The sequence below is a fragment of the Gymnodraco acuticeps genome, unplaced genomic scaffold, assembly GCF_902827175.1.
Source record: "Gymnodraco acuticeps unplaced genomic scaffold, fGymAcu1.1, whole genome shotgun sequence".
Taxonomy (NCBI): domain Eukaryota; kingdom Metazoa; phylum Chordata; class Actinopteri; order Perciformes; family Bathydraconidae; genus Gymnodraco; species Gymnodraco acuticeps.
Genome location: NW_022990042.1, coordinates 1,896,394 through 1,914,677, shown reverse-complemented (window position 1 = coordinate 1,914,677; position 18,284 = coordinate 1,896,394). Strand labels below are relative to the sequence as shown.

General features: G+C 38.4%; 2 protein-coding genes across 3 annotated transcripts; one reads left to right on the top strand and one right to left on the bottom strand.

The window, feature by feature from the left end:
• Positions 1 to 7,660: 7,660 nt before the first annotated feature.
• cldn1 (claudin 1) lies at positions 7,661 to 13,623 on the bottom strand. Its single transcript, XM_034215306.1, has 4 exons — positions 13,241 to 13,623; positions 10,828 to 10,992; positions 10,495 to 10,579; positions 7,661 to 8,157 (listed from the first exon to the last, which is right to left on the bottom strand). Exons 1-4 carry the CDS (start codon positions 13,461 to 13,463, stop codon positions 7,995 to 7,997), a joined length of 636 nt encoding a protein of 211 aa, XP_034071197.1. The 5' UTR covers positions 13,464 to 13,623; the 3' UTR covers positions 7,661 to 7,994.
• A 43-nt stretch (positions 13,624 to 13,666) lies between these two features.
• Positions 13,667 to 18,284, top strand: zgc:153913 (carboxypeptidase N subunit 2). Of its 2 annotated transcripts, XM_034215283.1 has the most exons (3): positions 13,667 to 13,685; positions 15,321 to 15,369; positions 15,494 to 18,284. In XM_034215283.1, the coding sequence occupies exon 3, from the start codon at positions 15,500 to 15,502 to the stop codon at positions 17,063 to 17,065; it is 1,566 nt and encodes a 521-aa protein (XP_034071174.1). In that variant the 5' UTR covers positions 13,667 to 13,685; positions 15,321 to 15,369; positions 15,494 to 15,499; the 3' UTR covers positions 17,066 to 18,284. The 2 variants fall into 2 exon arrangements, with proteins under 2 accessions (XP_034071174.1, XP_034071173.1); XM_034215282.1 differs by lacking the exon at positions 13,667 to 13,685 and having other exon boundaries at positions 15,137 to 15,369.

Below are 18,284 nucleotides of genomic sequence, written 5' to 3'. Positions count from 1 at the left end.
GGAATGTAATTTAAGGTGGATCCCTGAGGTAAACCCCTATAAATTACATGTGTGGGAGCGAGGACGTTCCTAAAGCATATTTAATATGTCAGAGGCAGGTCTCAAAGGACTGGGAAATACAGCTTGAATCAATATCATGATATTAGCAGAAGCACACAATATCACATATGGACCAAGCAAACTGGACGCCACTGCAAATAAACTGCTCCACTGTTCACCATATATATATATATATCTCTGTAACACACACATATAAGGAGAGGATGGTCCCATAGTCTTTTCTGCGTACTCCTGACTGGATCAATGGAAGAGACGATTATGACTGAGGTGGAGCTTCCACTGAGGATTTTCTTACTGTCAGTTAAAATCAGGTGAGAGGGGACCTCTGCTGGATGTAAACAGTAAAACCTTCGCAGCAGTAAATATTTTACTTCAGTAATTGTACAAAATGTCCTGGATTAAAAACCTTACTTATGTAAAAGTACAGGAGTATTATAAGCCTGCTTCACATATCCAAAGAAAAGTAGGAAGGCCTTGGTAGCTGAGTGTTTTAGCCTTATAACCTTTACATACCTGGCTCGACTCTGGCCTTGGGACTTTAAATCCCCCTATCATACACTATCCCCTTTCAAAATAAAAGCATGAAAAAAGTATTTCTCATGCAGACACACTAAAGCTAATTATAACTATGTCACATACTGTATGCTTTCATTTGTAAAAAACAAAAAAAGTATTGCTTTTTTTTCGTAATCTGTACATTGTTATTGTAATTACAGTCTCAATGACTCAATGATTTTTATTTTTATAATAATGACTTCAATAGTCATTATTATAAAAATAAGTATAAAGTTACAAAAAATGTATGCTCAAGATACATTTAATTCTAATAATTTATGTCTGTGGCCTAGGAAAGTTCAATCAGTCGTTTGTGAACATAAGATACTCTCTCTCGAAGCCAAAACAAATTCATTATTATCCCTTTCTAAAACTGGGATTGAGATTACATTAGGATTTACCTTTATGTATCCCCCGAGGGGGAAATTCTTTTTTTCCACTGTTATAGACATAGTATCCAGGAAGGCGCACACATGCATTGTAAAACACACATACACACTATACAGAATACAAGTGGAATACACATGCACATGCATCTGGAGAGGGCCAGAGTGAAGAGGGTGCCAGGGAGCTCTTGCTCAAGGGCACCTCGGCAGTGATCAGGAGGTGAACTGGCAACTCTCCAGCTACCAGTCCACACTCCGTATTATTGTGGCCTGATCGGGACTCGAACAGGTGACCCTTCAGTCCCAAGGCCAACCACTTAGAGATGTCCCGCCCCTTAGCCTATCACGTACAATGTGTTGGAGCGCTAGCCATTAGAAGTGTGAGCGTTACATAGTGATGTCACTTAGTTAAGCAAGGACACAAAGGAGTCCAATCTAGGCAATTCAGGCAGGGACCAGACCATTTACATGCACAAAAACCTATAGTACACGCTACAGGAAAAGGAAAACCTCAAAAAGCAATAGGGCCCCTTTGAGAAGAGTTCTATAATCTTTACATTCAGGATGGTTTTGTAATATTCAAGGGGCCACAGACGGCAGTGGAAGACAAAAATGATTTAGCAGCAGTATAGTTTCTGTTTGATTTTGTACCGCTCATTGATTTTCCTGTGGTGTCTGGCAGCACTCTGCTGATTACAGCAGTTTGAGTAAGAGTTTGGTCCAGATCCAGATCCAATACTGGGCTAAGGAGTGCGTGGGGGGGGGCTCTGCTCTATGGATGCACTTCATCAGTCGGATCACAGTCGTTTCACAAAGATCATAAACATGTCATTCTGAATGGGTCTCACTGCAGCAGATCCTCATATTTCATGGCTCATTTAAAAATCATCTTGGTGGTGCGGGTTGCAAACATGCCTTCAGTGTTTTCTGCACAAGCAGCAGTACATGAAGTCCCTTTGGGGAAATAGGAATAGGAAATAGGATCCCACAACATGAGGAGCACCCATGCTTTTGATGTGATTCATGCTTTACTACTAAACTCTGTTAGTTTTACTCCCCGTTTTATAATGTTTTTTATTATCTTATTGTTTAAGTTTATATCCTTCTCTGTGAGTTTTAAATATCTTCTGTTTTTAAGTTGTATTATTATTATTATTACCAGTATAATTAACAATATTCAATATTTGTATTAATTATTATTGTTATTATTAATATGTTTTTTTAAATATTTATTATTTATCTATTTATGATTTGTATATTTTTTTTACAGATTCACTTATTTATAATTTTGGCATTATTATAATAATATAACAATTATAAATGTGCTTTTTTTCTTGAAATGGTCAAATGTGAAAGAAAACTGAAATTGTAGAACCTCATGTCCACCCACTGAAACTGATTTATTGTCGGAAAACATACATTTGAATTGTATTTTTTATTTAAAAGAGAAACTGCAATACTGCATACTTTGCACACTTCTAGTATCCTGCTATGTTTATATTTATTTTAGCACTAGGTTGGTTTATTATGGTGTATTCTAACTTCTATCATCTGTACTTTTAATGTTTAAGTTTATTTTCAATGTCAGTCATGTGGAATGCCTTGTTAACACGCTGCTGTAACAAAAACATTCACAATTTGGGATCAATAAAGTGCATCTAATCGAATGCATGCTGAATCAGCAGGAGTGGTGCGTCATTGTCAGACAAAGATGCATTCAAGTAAAATGGGAAATGCCCCCGCTAATACTCATGCTGATGGTCGTTGTGAGAGGATGGTCCATTAGGCCAGAGTGGATCTTTGAGTGAATTGGACATCAGGAGAGGACCAAAGCTGCAGAACATTCCTAACGGTACACGAGTGATGAAGTCAAAACTGACAATTCAATAACCATGAATTATTTTTAATGTTTTTATTATCTGAGCCAAAAGGGTGTTTGAACCCTGAAAATATTCCAAATAATTCCGTATGTATTACATTAAAGATAAGAAAGTCACTATAAAATCAGTCAGTCCGTTTTGTACTGTATTGTTCAAGTTATTATAAAATTGGGTTTTATTTTATTGTTGATAAATTACATTACATTTTTGGAGCATTGTTGCTTTTTTCTGGATTACATTATTGGGGCATCATATTATTCCGTTTTTTTATAAAAGATAAAAAAGTAGTTGGCCCGCAGCTTTTAAAGAGCTAGAACAAGGTTTAGAAGTGTATATAATGATGTGGGGAAAAGGTGAAATAGTTAACAAAGTAGGAGCGACTCACCAGTTGTAATAGCTCTAAACCTGTCCTCTGTTGCCCTCTAGTGGCCAAAGGTGATCACTTTTTAAGATGCGCTATTTTCACAATATATTCAAGACTTTGGACTAAAGTTTAGGGCAGTTTATTTATTTCTCTCTCTATGTAACCATTTAAAGTATGTTTAAAGTGATGTATACATCACCTAATAGAAGGACATCTATAAGACATAACATTGTTAAACAATGCACTTTAAAGAGAACCATTATTCTTTTGGGTTTTCCCTTTCCTGTAGTGTGGTATTTAGGTTTTTGCCTGAAACGCCTCCATTGGACTCCTTTGTTTACTTCAAAGGACAACACAATCACGCTTCATGTATGGAAACATGTCACCTGAAAATGAGCTGAATATAGGGCCCCTTTCAATAATATCGTATTCATATCGTGTCATTTATAATATTTGGATTCTTCTTCCAAGGCTTTTCATTTCATCCATATTTTGTTGCACTTTATAAATAACTGTAATGAATCCATCACATCAGTACATCCTTATCTGTACTTTTAGTTTTGTTCACAGATACTGTATGATTCTGGTATAAGAGGGGAAGTAAATGATCATCTTCCTGTTGCCACACCGCCGCACACGTGAACTTTGCACTTCGTCTTCCTCCATTTTTCTCTCTAAATCAGGAAGTTAGACATAAATATGCCTGAGGTAACAGCGTATGTGCCTGAGGGAAAGAAGGGTCTTTATGATTCATTCATGCTGTATTATTCTGAGGCTTCTCAGGAAGTGAAATTGATTCATTGAAATGTCAATTGAATCAACTGCATTCGCTCGAATCAGGCAGGGAAGGGCGTATTTTGAAGTCATTTTATACGGAAATGTAACTTGTTTTAATTGTAACCCCAGAGCACCCCAACTACTGGAATCCTTCCCGAAACAATGAATCTTTAGTTCTGACATCTTAAAGATTAAATGCAATTTTATCATAATGTTAAAACTCATATCTTAAAATAAATCTTCGAATGTTGTTCACCTCCTCTTGCAAAGCTGTGCCTCTGAAGTGAACCATATTGAGTGTTTGTTGTTGTACAATTGTTTTACTTATTTGTTTTGTTTTTTGCATTGGTGAATCAGGATATCTTTTTTATCAGGGCACAACAAGATTACAAAGTGCTTTATAATATAACACTGTCATAACATTTTTTTTAATTATGCAAAATTAGGAAAAGGAGCTTCATATAAGAACAAGTAGAATACAAATAATCATAATTTCACTTCCATTTTTAAATATATTTTTTTAAATGTATCCTTTATTTCTCCAGGAATGTCCCATTGAGATACAAGATCTCTTCTTCCAGGGAGTCCTGACCAACACGGCACACAACAAGTTTCAACATAAAACAAGGGCATTAAACAAAAAACATACAATTCAAATATAAATACAGAAGGCCATTTGTGCAGTGGCAAGAAGCATAATCACATCAGCAATAGCATCAGGTAAAACAGTTACATGTTTCATGAAGGGCTAATCGTAGCATACCTTTAAAAGCATTTACAGTAGGAAGTGCCTCTAGACAAAGTTGTACTTGCAGCGTATTCCATAAAAAGGGAGCATAGTGGGAGAATGCAGCTTTACCAAGCTCTGACTGCATCAAAGGAACATTTAAAAGCATCCCATTTGCTGCTCGTCTGGTATTAAAAAAGCAAGTATAAAAGGACAGAAGTCTGGAGATATATAAGGGCAGCTTACCTAGCAATGACTTAAGGATAAAAATCAACATGTGTGATTGTCTTCTTTGGTACAGAGAGGACCATCCTAAGGACTGATACAAAGTGCAGTGGTGGGTGCGAGAGCCTGTACCCGTTACAAAACGTATAGCAGTATGGTACGCAGAATCCAGCTTTTTAAGCAGGGAGGAAGGAGCATGCATATAGATCACATCGCCATAGTCTAATACAGACAGAAAGGAACTCTGCACAATTCTCTTCCTGGCTTCAGACGGGAAACATTTCTTTAAACGGAAGAAAAAGCCCAGTTTAGGTCTAAGTTTTCTCAGTAGGTTCCCAATATGAACATCAAAGGCCATCTTTTCATCAATCCATATGCCCAGATATTTGTAGGATGCTACTTTGTCAAGGCATGTCCCTTCCAGTGTCAGAATCGGAGGGACAGCTGTATTAGCTCGAGAGCGAGAGAAGGTCATGTTCTTGGTCTTTTTTGCATTAAAGACCAGTCTTAGCCTTAGCAAGGAGTGTTGCAGTGTATTAAAAGCATCCTGTAGAAGCTCTATGGCCTGAGTTAAAGAGGAAGCCTTGTCATTCAACCATGACATGTAAAGATTGCTGTACAATGAACAATGTAACTGAAAGAGGCATGAAGCAACCTTGTCTCAACTCAAAAGGAACACTTAGAGTCATGAAACAACTACAAAGACACTCAGAACAACTACCAAACGACACAAACCCATGAGAAAGAGACACAAAAGCAGATCAAAAACAGGGGCCTATTATTGGTGTTTAAGCAGTAGATTAAGGTGACCAGAGGAGGGCGCACCCTTCTGCAGAATCCCTGCACCGTGTGGGTTGGAAGCTATGGTTGGAACTGGCCCCGTGATTACATTTGTTAACAGACAGCAAAAAGAAAACCTACAAATGAGATGATGTTGTGTGCATGCTCGTGGGATACGGTGGTTATAATTCTCTTTACCTCTTCCTCACAGAGAAGCACACGGTGTGAGTTAACATGTTAACAGGGGTGGGTATGTGTTGGAATGTGATGCGTTCACGTGTGGAGGCATGCTGGGACAGGAGCCGCTGTTGGAGGTATTCCTGTCAGGAGTCGCTCCCCGGCCTCCTTTACTCCTGTTGTTTGGATTATTCCGTCTTCCCTGAGGCAACATGTTTCTGCAGCATGTTGGACTATGCAAATGGATCAAAAAAAGTTTTACAGATTCACCTTTTATTTTTCATGTTTTAAACCTAAAAATGCTTCTTCTAAAAGGTTTTTGAAGACATTTTGAATATATGGAGCTTTGAATAGATATTTAAATCCTGTTTACATTCAATCTACATTTGGTGTTAATGGAACATTATAAATATGTTTCCCCCTTCCTTGATGCCGTACTGTTGATTCTTGGCTCTTTCATTGGGGGGATGTGCTGAAATGCATATGGTAGGGGGGAGTGGATGGGGGACTTTTTTTTCCATCCTCACACACACACACACACACACACACACACACACACACACACACACACACACCACACACACACACACACACACACACCACACACACACACACACACACACACACACACACACACACACACACACACACACACACACACACACACACACACACTTTCCATGGGATCTTATTACTGTATGTGTTCTTGTTGCATGTTTATGTCTGAAACATGAACCATTATCATCATCAACTCTAATCAAACATATGATCTGTATCTCAAAACTTTATAAATCCACAAACATAAACTCCTGTTTGTATATTTGCTAAAGATTCCAACGCTCATTTGTTCAGGAGATTACTGATGATTCTTAAATGAGTCTATATTTTTGTAATCTGTTCTAAAAATATAGCTTGGATTGAAGTGGTTGGGTAAAACACATAGGATTAGTTGGATTATTCAACATTACCAAGGCAAGGTAAGGCAAGGCAAGTTTATTTATATAGCACCTTTCAACACAAGGCAATTCAAAGTGCTTTACAAAAAATGAAAGACATTAAGAAAATGGCATTTAAAATCAGTCATTAAAAAGAAAAGCTAATAAAATAAACATTAAAAGAAAAAATACATGGATAAAAGTTACAGTGCAGTCAATTAAACATTAAAAGAAAAAAGTACATGGATAAAAGTTACAGTGCAGTCTAAGATATGAATAGTTCAATTAAAAGCAGCGACAAAAAGATAAGTCTTCAGCCTGGATTTAAAAGTAGTAAGAGTTGCAGCGGACCTGCAGGTTTCTGGGAGTTTGTTCCAGATGTTTGGAGCATAATAACTGAACGCTGCTTTACCATGTTTAGTTCTGACTCTGGGGACAGAAAGCTGACCAGTCCCTGAAGACCTGAGAGATCTGGATGGTTCATAATTTAGCAGGAGGTCAGAAATGTATTTTGGGCCTAAACCATTCAGTGCTTTATAAACCAGCAGCAGTATTTTGAAATGTATTCTTTGACACACAGGAAGCCAGTGTAAAGACTTCAGAACAGGAGTGATGTGATCCACTTTCTTAGTGTTAGTGAGGACTCGAGCAGCGGCGTTCTGAATCAGCTGCAGCTTTCTAATACCAAGATTAACACACTGTTGGATTTGTGCTTAAATAGGATTAAAACATTAGCTTTCGGTTAAGCTTCAACACAAAAAACATACCTGAATAATATACAAACATAAAAATGGTATGTTTGTACGAAAGTAATGAGGACTTTATTTGTCACAATAAGGAGAATAATGGCAAGATTTCAAACAAAACAAAACACATGAGTAAAACTGTCACACCCTCAGCAGATGTACACAAAAGTTGTTGTCATCTTAAATAATAATGATCATTGTTAGTTCAAATGCCAAAAGTCTCTGGACAGCCAAAAACATTGAGTGTATTTCCCCAAAAATATTTAAAAAAAACACCTAATACAAAACCTGCAAAACATAAAACTATAAAAAAAAAATGTAAATAACATAAAGGCAATGCCCAGTGTTGTTCCTTGAGTGGAAGCTGGGTGGAGGGATGGTTCTATACGTAGTCCCGCCCCGGCTGACCTGAGGAGCTGGACGCTGGGTAGCTTGGAGCTTTCCCAGAGCCCCCCCCAGAGCAGTTACAGCAGAGGAAGCCCCCTCCTATCATGGTGAGGCAGGCAGCTCCCCATCCAACAAACAGTGCACTCCCAAACTCATACCTGTGGAAAACATAACATAATATAGTCACATAACACATTGATACTTATGTGGAAAAGACAGAGAAGATTTGTATTGTTTTTTATTGGAACCAGCATACAATACAAGTCTGAATCACACATCAGTAGCGTAGTCCTTGTAACATATTTTTTACTGAATCATGGCACAGTTAATGCATATACTTAAAATACATTTTGTTTTACTTAGGGCATTTTAAATCTTCCATATATTTCTGCTGGGAAGTTTTGATGTCATTCACATTAAGATTTGAATCATTGTAGTTTTACCTGACCATGTCTGAAGCAAACCACACAGAATATGATAAGTGTCTTAAATGCGACCTGCTGATGAGCAACAAAGTTCAAACATCTTACATTGAATCAATATTCCAACATTTGTGGTGATCTGCCTGATATTATTGCTGAGAGTCAGATAGTTAGAGGCTTACCTCTTTCAAGTCTCTACATGTAGGCCTACATATAAAGCTACTGCCTGCAGCTAGTTAGCTTAGCTTATTTTAGCATAAAGACTGGGAACAACAAGCTTGGCTCTGTCCAACAATAGTATTGCAAAACATGGGGTTACATGGGGTTATGTGCAGGCAGGCTGCAGTGACTTCTTGGCACGTCAGGATAATGACTTCAGGATAGCCTGTTTCCTCCGGGGGACAGCGCAAAACAAGAAGCATTTCAGATCCAAGTAAACAGAAGGAATGAGGTATTTGCGGTCGACAATGACAGAGAAGAGACTGTCAAGTCTGGCTGTACTCAGCATTTAATCAAAACGCACTAAAGCTTTAGATCTTAATAAGTTTGTGAGGCGATTTGCTGAACAAAATGGTAATCGCCACATTCAGCTGTTATAGGCATGCCAACTTGATGCTCTGCTCACGGATGACTCGATGAGCATAATAAACTGTTAAGATGTATGTTTGTATGCGTGTATATATTTTTTTCTTTAAGGGGGTCTGCCCCCAAAAAACAGTTTCAAGTCCTGAGAAAGTCAAATAAGACGGTGTGTAAAACTTCACTGCCCAGCCAAAAAAAAGTAACCACTTTGATTTAACTAGGCCAGTAGGTAAGGACCTTCCACTGGATAATAACTGCAGCGATGTTTTAGCTGAATACACGTTTTTTAACCCTAACTGATGCAGTTAGTCACTTCTTTAATGTTTGTTCTTTCTGATGTAAAGTCAAGGTTGTAACTGTTTGCAGTGAAGTCGTGGGGCGCTGAACTGTTCTTTTGATTCTTTTGAGATATGATAATAATTACTTGTCTTTCAAATTTGAAGGAGGGTGAGCAAGCATCTTGAGGAACATTCATCATTAACTCCTCCAAAAAATATAGTTTATTTAATAATAACACTGAATATGTGAATCATAACAGTGATTGACAGCTGATAGGAATAATATGATTGTTAATAGTATCATATTAATTTAGACAAACATCGACGAGACAGTTAATTAATGTATTTATTGCAGCAGTCTGCATAGATTGGTACCCCTGCTGGTCTAAGAGTGAGACAAACTAATTCAGTTAAAATTCATTAAATGATGTCTGCCAACTTATATATGTATATGTAAGGCTTTACTGATGTGCCACAATAATGTCACCTAATGTTATTGAGTTAAAATATAAATATTGTGGCTTTCCAAGTTAACATCGATTGATATGACTGCGATTAAATCAGCATATACTTCTGCCAGGGGATGCCACCCCTCAAAATCTCCTGCCACCCTCTTGCCACCCCATGAATATTTTTCTAGATCCCTGGGCTATATATTGGGAGGGGGGACATTTTGAGCGTATCTGAATATTGGGGGGGATGTGTTTTGCTATTTTGCTAAATTCGGCCTTGCTAAACGTATACTACTATACTAGTTACTCTTCCTATTAACATTGTACTAACAAAAAACAAGATAAATGTTACATTTTGAAAAGGTTTATTTTCAGACTAACGGGAGGGCTATTTTCTTTATAAGCTATGCTTTCTGCCCTCCTGGTGTTACTAATTGTGTTTGTTTGTCGGTTTCATAAATTGTCTGTGCTAATATTGAATTGGTAGAATAAAATTAAAATAATAATACAAATGTATCCAAAATAGTATAGGCTCGCGCTCAGCATATTATTTTACTGTTCACACATTGAGCACAGACTGACAATACCTTTGTATTTTTACTAGGTACCAAGTCAAATGTTGACAGTTGATAACATGGACTGCTGGGAGAACAACAGCATGATAAAAGACAGATTGTTTGGTGTTATCTGTGTCATTACAAACAGCCACAGTGATAATTAGTGTGGATTCCAAACTAAAGGGCTAGTGAATGCGACCTCACCTGGAATTAGTGGGAGTGAATGGATTGTAGAACTCCTGGGCTATTCTGTGTCCATACCAGGACACTCCCACCAGTGCAAGCAGACCTGAAACCCATGAGCAGCAAAACATTTGATATCGTTGCAGGGTCAAACATGCAGGACTGTATTATGTTTCATGAACTCAAAAGTATCCAGATAACGTCAAATGTTTTTGCATTAGAGTGGTCAAAGTACAACATACAACAGTGTGGGGCAACCTCTTAGTGCAGAACATCTCACCACCTGATAGATAATGTTGCCGCAGTGTGTGTCTTTTCATTGCATGTGTGTGTCTGAAGTGAATGGACTCTCACCAGCGATAATGAAGAGGACCCCTCCAGCTAGAGCCACTTTGTCTTTCTGCTCCAGTCGTTCTGCCATGCAGGTGGTGCACCTCATGCCCACGACGTCCACCAAGATAGAAATGAGGCTGAAGATGATGGAGGCCATCATCAGCCCTCGGGTGCCCAGCACAATCCCTGCAAACACACGGGATCAATTTATTTCATTCAATGTCGCAGCTTTCATGAGTTTTCATTGGCTTTGACCGTTTACCTTTTTTGTAGAAGGGTTAAGGCCACATTTTTACGGAATTCTGACTTTTAACTCAGAAATGAGCTCAATACTTGAATTCGTTTTTTAAATAAATGTTGTACTTAATCTGACTTTCATTTTCGAAAAGTTTTAAAGTCACAAGTTGAAGTAATTATTTCTTTGAAGTCAGACTCCATTTATCAATTTTTACTTTAATTTTCATGACTCCACTAGATTTCAGAGGCGCATTCACTACATTTAATTTAGCACTCACTTCTTTCAAGTTCTTTTGTTCAAATAAAAACACATGATTTGCAGTACTGTATTACAAATCTGCACAGCATTTAACGTATCTATATTCACTCCACATTGACAAACTACAATACTAAAATGCTCTTACATGTATAAGCACAGCACATCTATAATAATATAATAAGATCCACTCTGCAAAACTTTACTTTTGAAGTGCATTTATTTGTTTATAATCCTGTACTTATACATCATTACATATATGATATAACTTGTAAAGCACTGAGCCTGTTTTCCAGGTCTCAGGCTAGAAAATGACATTCCCAGAACAAATGACTATATCTTCACTTCTAAAAGGGGTAAATTAATAATCTTTTTTCTCAAAGCAATGATAAACCTGTGAGTTGGATGTAGAAAAGTCAGAATCAATATAGATATATTTTTATTTTAAAGTAAATTCAGATTGAACATAGTAAAACAAAAAAATGTATAGTGTCCCTCCAAAAGAAAAACATGACTTGAATGATGGGATAGTAGACTAAAAGCTTTAGGAATCCAAACTATAACATATAATAAGTACCCTGTATCAAGATTGATGCAAAAACAAAACAAAAAACACTTCTGGGGTCATTTGGGTGGATTTTCCATATCTCTGGCCCCCCTCGTGTCCATCTCTTTTTAACCGTCAGAGCCAATAGAATCAAGGGGAAGTTCCTAAATCCACCTACACGTTACCAAATAAGGAGTGAGAGTGATGCGTAGCCAGAATATCAAAAACAGGAAGCTGTCATACACTCTGGTAGCTATCATAGCAGCTAATATGAAAACTCAGTTTTTGACATAAAAATGGAATGATGGATTATCAGTAATCATTTCAAAGTGACACAGACACATTGGATGAACCTATGGATTAACCTTCAGCTGCGTTTTTCTCGTTTTGATGCCATTGAACACAACTTTTGATCAGAACAACAGCTAAGGTAAGAATATCTCCGTGTTTGCTATAAGCTATGTTGTGTGTTGTCTGGGTTTGCTTCCCCTGTCGCGAGTTCTGATCGATCAGTGATGATACTAATACCTCTAGAATCTGTGGAATCTCAGCTTGCTAGCTAATATCTTGTTTGTCCAGATCCGATAAGTAATAAAGTATTTATACCTAGAGTTCTGTGCTAAGTGCGTTAGCATTTTATCGCTCAGTGCTCATTTAGACGCGTCTTTTGAGACCTGTGCTTTGTTTCGGTAAAAATGGTTCATATAATCAGTTAGCTGAGTTTCTTCCCGTTAAGTGAGTATGACACATTCATAGGTTTTTAAATGTTAAGAAGCCCTGAGACGCAGGCGGGGGCTCTCGGGCTTAACAGGTTAAGTAACATTTTATCTAAGTACTTATTGCAATATGTGTATCAAGTGTGTATCAGCCTTTTATCATATACAAACCAAAAATACTTTTCCACAAAAAACGTTAGCATTTCAAACCAAAAACCATCCAGAGCATATTTTCCTTTTGTATAGATTTCTAAGGAAAGGAGGTTTGGTTTTGATCTGCCCACAGCTGGTATTTGACGGACATGTCTCTGCATGCAGGCGGCCTTACTGGGAGAGGACATAGCTTTCTGAAACACGCAGGAGGCTTTGAATGACCACAGATTTATACATAATCCTGTTTTAAAAGTGAAACATTTCATAAATTCATCATTTCAAATCACCATTATGAAAGAAAAATCTATTTCGTTTGAGAAATGCACAATTGTTTTATCCAATTACCAATAGTCCTTCCACACCTACATTTCTTTAGAAAAAGAAGTAGATATTGGCCTGGATTAACGATAATTGGTGTATGCTCACTATGCTATTCTGCGAAAATAAAGACAGTTATTTTTGTATCTCAAGGACTTTAGAGTCTGATGATAGTATAGTAAAAACATGATGTGTGCAGAACATTACCTGGCAGTTGGAGAAGGGAATTGTACACTTTGCACTGAACCTGCCCGGTGCTCTGTGACACACAGCTCTTCCACAGCCCTTCATACATGGCCTGAGCTGTGATGATGTTGTCTCCTGCATACGATGAAGCTTTCCACTCCACCATGATTGTGGAAGCTATCGAGCCGATGAAGCCCAGGAAGGCCAGCGTGAAGCCCAGAAGCTGTATCCCTGCATTGGCCATCGTTTGACGTCAGAAAATGTGAAGAAGTGGAATAAGTTCCAAGAGATTGAAAAGATCCCAATGCTTTCTTGATGTAGTTCCTGTCCTGGGTGTATGGGCTGGTGGAAGTGATCTCAAACAGTGGTGTCTACTTTTGCATCCTCAGGGAACACTACTGAGGAGAGGGAGGATCTAGGAATGCATCACCTGAGGTCAGGAGGAGCGAGTAGACACCTGGTGGAGGTGAGGCTCTCTGCAACACTCAAACTGCTTCCAAACCTTAAATCTCCAGGGAAAATGCACAGCACTTAAAAACTGTGTTACTCCTTTTTATTCGAATTATCTCCTCGGGACGTACCATCTTGTTTTCAAGGGTGTCCTCAATGACAATAACTAAATACAATATTAAACAATTGGTAAAAAACAAATATACCAGCCCACTGTACCACTGTTCTGAAATAACAATTAATATGTGCAATATACACTTTATTTTTTACAAATGTTTACAATTTATTTGAAGTTAGCTTATGTTACTACTTTTTTACAATGTATGTATACTACTTTTTTATCATCATTAATGTGTGCTTGCCTCTATTTAATATTGTCTACTCTTTTTTCTTTTTCTTTCCATCTGTTGTAACGCTGTAAATCTCCACACCGGCAAACAACTAAAAGATTTCTGAATTTGATATATTCAACAGAAAACAAAAATAACAACAAAATAATAAGTACAAATTCAATAAATAATTACATAAATAAATATCCAATAATTAGACTTCGAATAATGAGAATCATATTCCAATCTGAAAAAGATTATAGAAACTTTCGGTGAATTCAGTAATAAAGTAAAAATACATTACTATAAATGTGTAATTATGGATGTGAACAATTTATCCTTTGATAACAAGGCATTTTCAAACTATGGAAGGATGATGAGGTAGCCTCTATTATTAAATACTATTAATAACAAGTTTGGACACCTAGTTAGGATGCCACCTGGGCGCCTCCCTAGGGAGGTGTTCCAGGCACGTCCAGCTGGGAAGAGACCAAGGGGTAGACCTAGGACCAGGTGGAGGGATTATATCTCTTCGCTGGCCTGGGAGCGCCTTGGGATCGCCCAGTCAGAGCTGGTTGATGTCGCCAGGGAAAAGAAAGTTTGGGGCTCTCTGCTGGAACTGCTACCCCCGCGACCCGACCACGGATAAGTGGGAGAAGATGGATGGATGGATGGATGGATGGATTAATAACAAGAAATAGACATTTATGCCAGTTTCAAGCGGCACATAATAATGTTTGTTGTCCACATCTGACGTAAAATGTGCCGGACTTCTTATTGCGGATAGATATGACTGCACATAGCCCCTTCGTCCTCCTGACACACGGTGTGATCTCATTAGCAGCAGTCTGTTAGCCAACATTAACAACCTGTGGAATGTTCAAATTGACCAATCAGAATGGGGGACTAGGCCATGCAATAACATGTTTTATTTATAATTTAAAATGGTCAAGCTGTTGTAATTGTTTCTACATTTTCAATATAAAAAGACTAGTTGACAAAAACTGGAAAGAGTGATGACAGATCATTTCCTGTGGGATCTATTTGTTTTGCTTTGGTAAATACTGACTAATCTCTGACAGACCTCTGCTGAAACTGACATAAAAAAGAAAAAAAATCCTCTATTCAAAGCAACAAATTCAAGTTATTTCAATAGTTCCCCCTCTGTCAGCTGATTTGCATTACAACACATTTTGAATTTGAGGATTATCCACTTTTTTTCTTTTTTGCTGTGAGCTAATGCAAGCATGTCAGAGCTGGCTGCTGACCAAAGGTTTTCCTCTTGCCTAATTCACCCTGCTGCTGTGTGCACTTTGTGACAGCTGGCTTGTAGATCGGCAGGGGAATTTACGGGATCCCTGTAACACAGAGGTATGTTCGATTTCATTTATTTAAACAGAAAACTCTCAGTGAAGAAAGTGCATATGTATTCTGTCCTTATATCAAAGCATTGACTCCCTGTTAATTCATAGAAAGTTTCTCCATGTTTCCACAGTGAAAAATGGACAAAGTGTTGGGACTGCTTCTGTTCCTGGTGCTGCTTCTCTGCCACAAAAGCAACACACAGTTACAAACCTCGTGTCCGTATAACTGCCAGTGTTTCACTTCAGTCCAAATCCTGTGTGCGGAAGAACGGATGTCGTCTTTACCGAAGAACATGTCCAGGCAAGTCAAGGAGTTTATCGTGATCAGATCAACGGTATCGTACCTGTTTGCCCAAACTTTAAAGGAGAGCCCCCAACTCACCAAACTCGTCTTCCTCAGTAATGCCCTGCGCAATATTCACTCTCAGGCTTTCGAGCATCTGAGTGAGCTGCAGGAGCTGGAGATCAGTGGAAACCCCTGGCTGGAGTATTTATATCTGGGAACTTTTTCCAAGCAGGGAAACCTGACTAAACTGATGCTCAACTTCAACATGTTCAAGACCGTGCTCCCTGGCATGTTCGACTCTCTGAAAAAGCTAGAAACTCTGCAGATGAAGGGCAACGTCATATCAAATCTGCCTGCATTCCTTCTGCTTCACCTCCACAATCTACGGGTCTTGGATCTGTCCCAGAATAAGATTCAAGACATGAAAAGGGAAACTTTTTCTGGCCCGGCCAAACTGGAGATCCTGAAACTGAACAACAACCTCATCAGCAATCTCACATCTGACTTGTTCCACAATGTTTCACAGCTGGAAGAGCTTCACTTGGAAGGGAACAACATATCAGAACTCGCTGATGATAGCTTCTCTGTATTAACCAAGCTGAAGGTCCTGAACCTCAGAGGGAACCTTCTCACGAGCTTCAGTGGTAAATTGTTTGGACTCCACGCCCCAAATTTGAAGGAACTGAACCTTAAAGGCAACATATTGACCACGTTGTCCTCTCTGAGCAGTTTTACGTCTCTTACTGTCTTTATCTTGTCCTCAAACCAGCTCTCCGACCTTCCTGAGGACACTTTTAGAAATGTTACAGCCCTGGAGAATCTAGACCTGTCTGAAAACCAGCTCACCCTGCTACCAGAAACGGTCTTTAATGAACTTTTCAGCATCAAGGCGATCCACCTCAACAAGAACAACCTGAGCAGGGTGGACGCCAATCTGTTTGAGGACCAGTTGCTGATTCAGCAGCTCTACCTGTCCGACAACCAGCTGGAATCTCTTCCACTGGGCCTGTTGGACCCTTTTGTCATCCAGCACACAGTGAGACTGCACGGGAACCCTTGGAAATGCGACTGTCACATGTGGTATCTGCACGACTGGGTGCTGAGAAATGGCCGAGATGTGGAGATGCTCGACAGGATGCTCTGCTCTAGCCCTGGCTTCCTGAGAAGACGGGCAGTCGTGTCCATCGACAAGGACCAGTTGGTGTGTGAGGTGTCTAGAGATGCTACAACTGATCTCAGTAGATGTAGAGTACAAGCTTCCGGGGATACTGTGATTGTCAATTGCAAAGTGGACAAGTGCTCTCCACTTACAGTGAGGCTGCAGTTTCAGGAAGATGACGGAAGCATAACGGAGCATTATTTGAAAAATGAGTCAAAGTGTAGCAATGACACAGTGATTGATATTCCTGGTCTGTAGTTTTTCCTTGTTACTAGACTTTGTTCTCCATGCAAATACGTCGTCATGCATCTGAGTCATATTATATGTTCTGACTGTCAGTCAATACTGTAAACAAACCTGTAACGCAACAGCTGATAACCAGCAACCATGCATGCTGCTGGACGATAAAAGAGGTGGATGAACCCTTTTCTTGGAAAGTTTAAAGTTCAACCAATTGCATTTTAAGATTACTACTGAAAGGAACTGTGTGTAACATGTTGAATCTCCTGTAGTGATGCTTCTGACCCGTTGTTTATGATCTTCTAATGTCAAATTGACATTAATGCAAGGCAACGCACTACATCGGCCCAAACAGTTACAAAAGGAGAAACGGGCTGCATCTTCGTAAATATAGAAACACAGATGCCAAAACACAAAACACATCCTACAGAGTTAATCTGTTTCATAGTGTTTTGTCAGTATATTTGAAATAACTAGGTTAGCTATCTAGCTCACAGCAGATCTGCAATAATATCAGTTGACACATTGTTAAAATAAGCCGATAAAACATACATTTTAGGTACGTTTCCAGTGACAGTCTGCCATCTTTATAATCTCAGAACGTAGGGCTGCTCGATTATGGCAAAAATTATAATTTCGATTATTTGGGTCAATAATTAATATCACGATTATTAAAAACGATTATCCATTTACTTTGAAAACATCCATATATTGAAAAAAAAAATGTTAACAGTATGTTTTGAACAGTTGATTACCCTGAACTTTAAATATAATTCAACTGAAAAACCAATTACAAAAAAAAGGAAAAAAAGAAAGAAATTACATTTTAAAAATAATCGTTTTATTTCAATTATGTTGTTTTCATAATTGTTGCAAGCCAAAATCGTAATTGCGATTAAAATACGATTAATTGAGCAGCCCTATCAGAACGTCAACAAGTTGTCCCAGCTGTGTGCATCACTTTTTTGTTTCCCCGTTTCCATTATGTTTTGAGCTTCTTGCAACAACAACGTTTTTTAGTTGCATTGTTTTTGGTAGTGTTTTGGGTCGTTGTAACGTTATTGCCCGTGTCGGCCACCGTATTCCGCCGTGTCAAAGTGAATTATCATTGGAAAACATGTTGACAAATGTTTGTGTTATTACGGGATCAGATATGATGCATTTTGACATTTTCAAGAAATCTTGGAAGAACTGCTTTTGGAAAATGAAAATAAAAAAGAATATTTCCTTCTGTAAA